This window comes from Trematomus bernacchii, unplaced genomic scaffold (assembly GCF_902827165.1).
Source record: "Trematomus bernacchii unplaced genomic scaffold, fTreBer1.1, whole genome shotgun sequence".
Taxonomy (NCBI): domain Eukaryota; kingdom Metazoa; phylum Chordata; class Actinopteri; order Perciformes; family Nototheniidae; genus Trematomus; species Trematomus bernacchii.
In genome coordinates, this window is record NW_022988007.1 from 413,455 (window position 1) to 420,079 (window position 6,625).

General features: G+C 40.1%; 1 protein-coding gene across 1 annotated transcript in view; it reads left to right on the forward strand.

Moving 5' to 3' along the window:
- LOC117472131 (CXADR-like membrane protein) overlaps positions 1–6,400 on the forward strand; it is a 74,001-nt gene extending 67,601 nt beyond the window's left edge. Inside the window, exons 4-7 of the mRNA XM_034117265.1 lie at positions 335–502; positions 1,367–1,489; positions 3,714–3,855; positions 4,260–6,400. Of these exons, the coding sequence (XP_033973156.1) occupies positions 335–502; positions 1,367–1,489; positions 3,714–3,855; positions 4,260–4,635 (809 nt within the window). The 3' untranslated portion in view covers positions 4,636–6,400. The remainder of the gene's footprint in view (positions 1–334; positions 503–1,366; positions 1,490–3,713; positions 3,856–4,259) is intronic.
- The last annotated feature ends 225 nt before the right edge of the window (positions 6,401–6,625 follow it).

Genomic DNA, 6,625 nt, shown 5'->3' on the forward strand with positions numbered 1-6,625 from the left:
CCAGTTTGAGACCAACATTATTAGGTAACAACCTCTTGATGTCAACACTGAAGATCGTATTTGGGACTGATCAGCTGAGGGAAGCCCTGTATGGCTAACAGGACTAATTAGTTATGTATTTCCCACTATGAACAGAAGTCCAAGTATAAATCTAGCATTAAACATAATATACAAGGATGTAGTGCAACACAAATCTAATAAACACAAATCCCCATTTACATACAGTCTCATTATGCTTCAGCCCCCTGTGGAGAGCACCAATCTTGTTTGGAAAACGAGCTGAGGAGACATTGTGTAAGAATATCTGTGCTTGTATCTGATTGTCTCTCCGCAGTAAAGCCGTCCAAGCCGCGGTGCTGGATGGAGGGGAAACTGTTGGAGGGGGGGGATGTCAAGATGAGCTGCAAGTCTGCGGACGGCTCTGATCCCCTCCACTACAAATGGGAGAGGGTTATGGACAAGGGCAAATATGGTGGGAAGCTGCCTTCAATGGCCCTAGTGGGTAAGTCTGCTCACACGTCTGCAGGTTCTATTTGACGGTATTTTTATTTGATTTGGACAATGTGCAGCAGCTCTGTAATGTCAACCACAGACAGTTTTTATCTATTGCCTATTTTCAACTCCTGTACCAAGTTGGGCTTTTAAATGTATAATATAGGAATGCACGACACCAAAACACATACATTTTACACACAATAAACTACTGACCACACAATACTACAAAAACGAAATAAACAAACATACATGCCAGAAATGTTGGGGAAATATATTGGCACAGCCCTGGTTTGCTATAAGCCAGCACTTGAACTACCTTAACAGGAATATTATTTCTGGAATTCATTGTTTGTAACAGAAACTGTATTTCATTTTGCATTGTTTAAAATCTCAGAGTTCAATCCAAACTAAATGCTTCAGCAAAAAAGAAAAAGAGAGAGAGAACACTAGGCAATGTGACAGATTTGTAGTAGTGAAAGGGTTGTGATTTATCAGCTGAGTGTGGAGTGTCTCTCTTTATCAGCTTTCAAGACAAAAACACTGGTGGACAGGGATTCAGTTTGAGATCGCTGGACTGTGCGGACATATTTCAGCTCTTTGACTTTATTGCTTTTTCTGCTGACTCGGGCAGTCAACTGTTATAGGTTGAATAGAGGTTCTGTCCCCTCAATTCTTTCTTTTTGAATTGATGGTTCTTCTGACTAGTCATTAACATACAGTATATATCTTCAAAAGGGGACAAAACCAGTCAGAATCAGTCAGACAGCTCTGTTAACTCCATAAGCATTATATTCAAAACACATTCAGTCTTTTAGACCAGGAAATGAATACACGCCATGAATACTTTTTTTTCCCTTTTTGGTACAATCAGATTTGAAAAACCCAGAGATTGTGACGTTGAAGAACTTGACGAAGGAGAGCACCGGGGTCTACAAGTGCACGGCCAGCAACGATGTGGGAGAAGACAGCTGCACGGTGGAGGTCAAGCTGCACTGTGAGTGGAAACCCTAGTGAACACTGAAACAACAATACATCCACAAATGTGCATTCAGAAAAGGATGCAGCTTTCACACCCATTGTTCACGCAGCATCTGAAAACCAACAAATGATTTTTCCAAATGATCATCGCCTGCGATTTCACCAAATCAATGTGTGGCTGACTAAAAGTCAGGTTTTGGAAGCACTTTAAACTTTACGCCCCACCATATTTAGTCGTACTTACAATGACATTTCAAAAATAAGGGCGAGGATATTTTTTTCTTATTGTCAAGAAAGACCAGGGAAAGACATAAATAAATCATTTAAAATACCTCTCAAATATTTAGTTTATTTCTCAAAAGAGTTATTTGTGGGGTCTATTTTCTGTGGTGGAATAATACAGGTGTAATGATCTAGTCAGGCAGCAGGAAAGTGTGCACTTTAGTTAAAATAAACTACAGTGGTGTGTGTTTGTGGTAATGAATGAACATGTCACCCAGTGTATTGCTCTATTATATATTTTTTAAAGATATGGACCTGTGACGACTGAAATTAATCTAAAACCCCATAGACAATAATAACTTTAACAATGGTAAACTGATCAAAGCTACTGAAATAATCAATGGAATGTAAAATCCAAGATTGTTTTGGATGGATCGCATAGGATTTAATCAGCAAACCTCACCAATGCATGTATTATTTAAGAAAATAGCGGGTTTGTTTTGAACACGCTCTAATCTAACAATATCTTACAAAAGGACTTGTTGATTTCGCCAATTTTATCATTTTAGGACCCTCAAGGGTAGTCTTGTAAATATAGTACTGTATACGACTGGCGACCACTCGCCATAAACAACAGCTATATTGCAAACTGCTGCTGTCACCTGCATGACTTACTGCCCTCACTATTGATTAGATCCATCAATCACCAACTCAATCACCAGTTTACCCCAAGTGGTACGACACTAAGCCAAAGACCTCTAAAGGCGGGATGTCAGGAAGTAAAGCACCAGCAAATAAAAGTGTATTTATTGGGACATGAGGTCCAATCTGTTTCTGCTTTTTACAATTCTGGGAAAAAAGGATTCTTTAAAAGTATCTCTCTAATATTTAATTAATTAATTGAACCGTTTTTTAAACAGATAAAACTGATTTTGATCAAATCTCTCTTACAATAGCGATCTGACGAAGAAGACAGAAAAGTCAAACATTTCACATGCATAGATAATGCATTAAGAAGAGAACAAGAACACTCTGTGACAAAAACCTCAGCCAACCTTCACTTAAAAGTGTCCAGAGAGATGAGGTCTTCTAGTGTGAGTGTATCCTGGAGGTCATTCTGAGACAAAGGGCTAAGGAAGACCCCTTCTTCATTGTCAGTCCACACATAGAACTTTCAAGCCCAGCCATTTATTGGATTGAAGATCATAGGTATTTCGTTCGTAATGTGAATTAATAACCTGCCCAGAATGGCCTTTACTTAAGAATGATACCAGTGTTGCATCCTGTGCGTAGTAAGTAAAGACCTGTGCGTAGTAAGTAAAGACCATCCAACCAATGGACAGTGATAAATCCTGTAGATTGAGTTTGACATATATCACAAAGCAGCATGATAAAGAGGGTAAAGTAAAGCCAAAGTAGTGTGACAAGCAATTCTTTAAATGCTATCACTGTAGTCTGATTACAGGTTTATTCCTGTCTTAAATTTAGGGCGCTAATAGAGAGGGAATATTCCTTAGTATTCCTAGGTGTAAAAAATTAACATAGCATTAATTTAGTTTGCATTAAAAGCAGTTTCAAATGATTCAAAGCATGCTGCAATGCGGCACCGTATCATCAGAATACATATGCTACATTGAGTGTTTTATCTAGACACAAATATGTATGTATTATGGAAAAACTAGATGCCCCACGATAGATCCTTGGGGAACTCCATTCTGTATCACAACAGGATCAGAAACCAAACCGATCAAATTTCATGTAATCAGTTAAACAACTCTGAAAACAACTAGCTTTACAACTGGTACCAACCTTATTCAGGAAGTTAGTTAACATGGGCCCATTTAGTGTATCAAATGCCTTGGTTAGATCTGTAAATATAGCAACACAGAACAATTGCAGCCATTATTTATATAAGGCGGATATAGAAATATCAATTTCCCTTCTAGGCCTAATGTCAGTATACTCTTTCTAATCGAACTTTCTGTCTGTGTGTGTTTTGTGTGATTGTATGTGTGTAGATGTAAGGGGAATGGGTGTGGTAGCAGGGGCAGTGGTTGGCGTGTCTTTTGGGGTCCTCCTAATCATCCTCATCATCTGGTTGGTGTTCCGAAAAAAGGAGAACAAGAAATATGAAGAAGAAGAGACCCCAAATGAAATCAGGTATACTCTTTTAGCAGGTATACTCTTTTAGCACTATCATCAAAGTACTTCTGAAGTAGTGAAGTGTCCGACTGCCCATGTTCCAAAAGTGGGCAACCAGAACTTCATGGAGATGATTCCCTAAATGCTGCATGAAATGTTAGCACCATTTGTTAAAACATAATTCGTTTTCAATTAGTTATTTCTTTGTTTGCATACACAACCTCAACAATCACTGTTAGCAATTTGCAAGTGTCCGGATGAATAATGCAGGCTGCTGGGGGTCTCTCCCTATCAATAATGTAGCCAGCCAAAAGAGGGTTGAAAGCAAACAAACTTCTATTGTCTTCATCTGAGTAGTAAATACATAACTTGAGATTGAGCATGTGATAACTAGAAATCATGCAACCATGTGCTCATTTCAGGGAGGATGCAGAGGCTCCCAAAGCCAAACTGGTGAAGCCCAACTCCCTGTCTTCGTCCCGCTCTGGCAGCTCTCGCTCAGGCACCTCCTCCACTCAGTCCATGGTGCACAACATGGGGCTCCGAGGCCAGCGAGCCTGTGTTCCTGCTGTGGCGGCGCTCAAAGAAAACTGCCATGCCTCAAACTTCCCACAGTCTCCACCTAGCTACACTCAGTCCGTTCTCAAGACTCCCGAACCCCGTTCAACACCAACCTCCATTTCTACCTCCAACAGCAAGCCCAGCCCCCCCACTAAACTGAGTCCTGCAAACCTGAGCCGCATGGGGGGCACTCCTGTCATGATCCCTGCCCAAAGCAAGGCCTTCCAGACTGTGTAGAAGATGTGACACAGAAGAAAAGACCATGGCAGCCTCAGGACACGGCCACTAGCTGAACCCAAGAGTTAGACTCTCATAATTATATTATTTAGATTAATTCTCACCGTTTGCTTTCTGGTGGATACTTTCAGCAATTTAACTCTTGAAGAATCTCTGCTTTACTAATGACATAGGAACAAGTGGGAACTGTGATGAAGGTACTGTTTTATGGACTGTGGTTTTAAAAGACAAGAAGGTATTGAAACTGAAGCAGCAGTTGGTTTCTTATTAAATTAGAGGATCGAACCACGAACAAATGGGATGAGTTAATGAAATAAGGTGAAGTCAAAACCGTGAGCCAGAGTGACATTTGATGAAATTATTAGATTACTACTTCATTCTTTTTGCAGTCAACTGCTCACAGATACACATGAAAAGGTTAGTTCCAAAGGGAATAGAAAAAAGGAACAACCTTGAAGACCTTCTTACATACAATACACCACTTTACACCTGTTGCAAGTGACTGAACTGATGAAAGTAGTTTAACCGTACCTTGTTACAGTATATAAAGTAAACCGGATGAATGTCTCTGATTGTATAAACAGACTTTATCTGGACATGTCATATATCCATCCATACATGTGACACATATTGTAGTAAGGACATAAATGATTCCCTACTTCACCACCTCCTCTGATGAATCATGTACTTGTGCACATCTCCCAGTTTCAGTGTAGTTTAAGTGTTCGTACCCTCCATGTCGGAGAGAGTTCAGAGAAGTGTGTGAGTTTTTTGGGGGAAGTAAATGTTCAGGATCATTGAGCACTTATATTTTAGATTGTTACAGGGTTAGGTAAAGGCCTCACTGCGAAGGTGCCACATTGTGATGGTTTATGTTTTATTTGCTAATTTTTGTGTGAAGTATACCTTCGTTTTTAATCCAAGAGTAGAAAACTGTATGAATGTGATGCTATATGATATGTGTTATATACAGTGTTTTTTCTCAGCATTAAGTTAGTCCCATGTTAAAATGTTTGCTTTGAATTCAGTTGAGTATTATATCACTCATTGAATCATTTATATTGAGAGTAAATTACCTTGTGCACTCTTAATACATAACTAAAATAATAATCTCTAAAGAGTGCCTTTGGTCATGTCCATGCTCGTTGTGATGATCAAACAGTTCTTTTGACAGTACATTGCAAATCCTTCACAGGGAGGATAACACTAATCAGTTAATGTACGTTAGCTGGGAGAGCTCCATTTATATCTGACCTCCTGCATACCAGCCACAGCCCGCTGACAGACAGCCGCACATAGAATATATCCCGCCCTTGTGCCTCATCTTCCATTCAGCAGAGGACAATACTGATCCTTCTCCGTTCCTCATTCTTCAATCACATTCCTTCCCTTCAATACGTAATCTGCCTTTTATCCCTTTTCCCCTTTCAACTAGTCTTGTGATTCTCACCACCTTCTTGCTCTTCTCCCATCACGCTGTTCTTGATTATTTGCATGGTGGGGGAAGTTATAGATAACCTTCATCCAAGGACAGAGCTTTGTAACTGTAGAGTTCCAAGCCAAAGTTATTGTCTAATGACTTAGGCCTCGTCCACACGGTTACGAAAACGAACCGAGGTTGATATAAAAAAAGTCTTCCGTCCACACGGAATTGGCACAACAAACGTGTCCGTCCACACGAGACCGCTCGACCCGCTGGAGACGCTGTAGTACATATGCCGGGCCTGTAAGTGGCGCTGTACTTCCGCCACAAAATACACCAAAAGCAGCGAATAAGACCGATGACAATTATTATTATTATTATTATTATTATTATTATATTATATGATATTATTATTGTTGCTGATGGTTGTGGTAGAGGAGCTGTAAATGTTGCACTAAAATCTGTATCATGGTCAGTAGCGTCTGGAGCACGAACGCAACCCTGTGATCCGCCATTGTTGTTGCGAAACGCATCAGCAATGACGCGGGGTGAGCAGGAGAGGTGGGG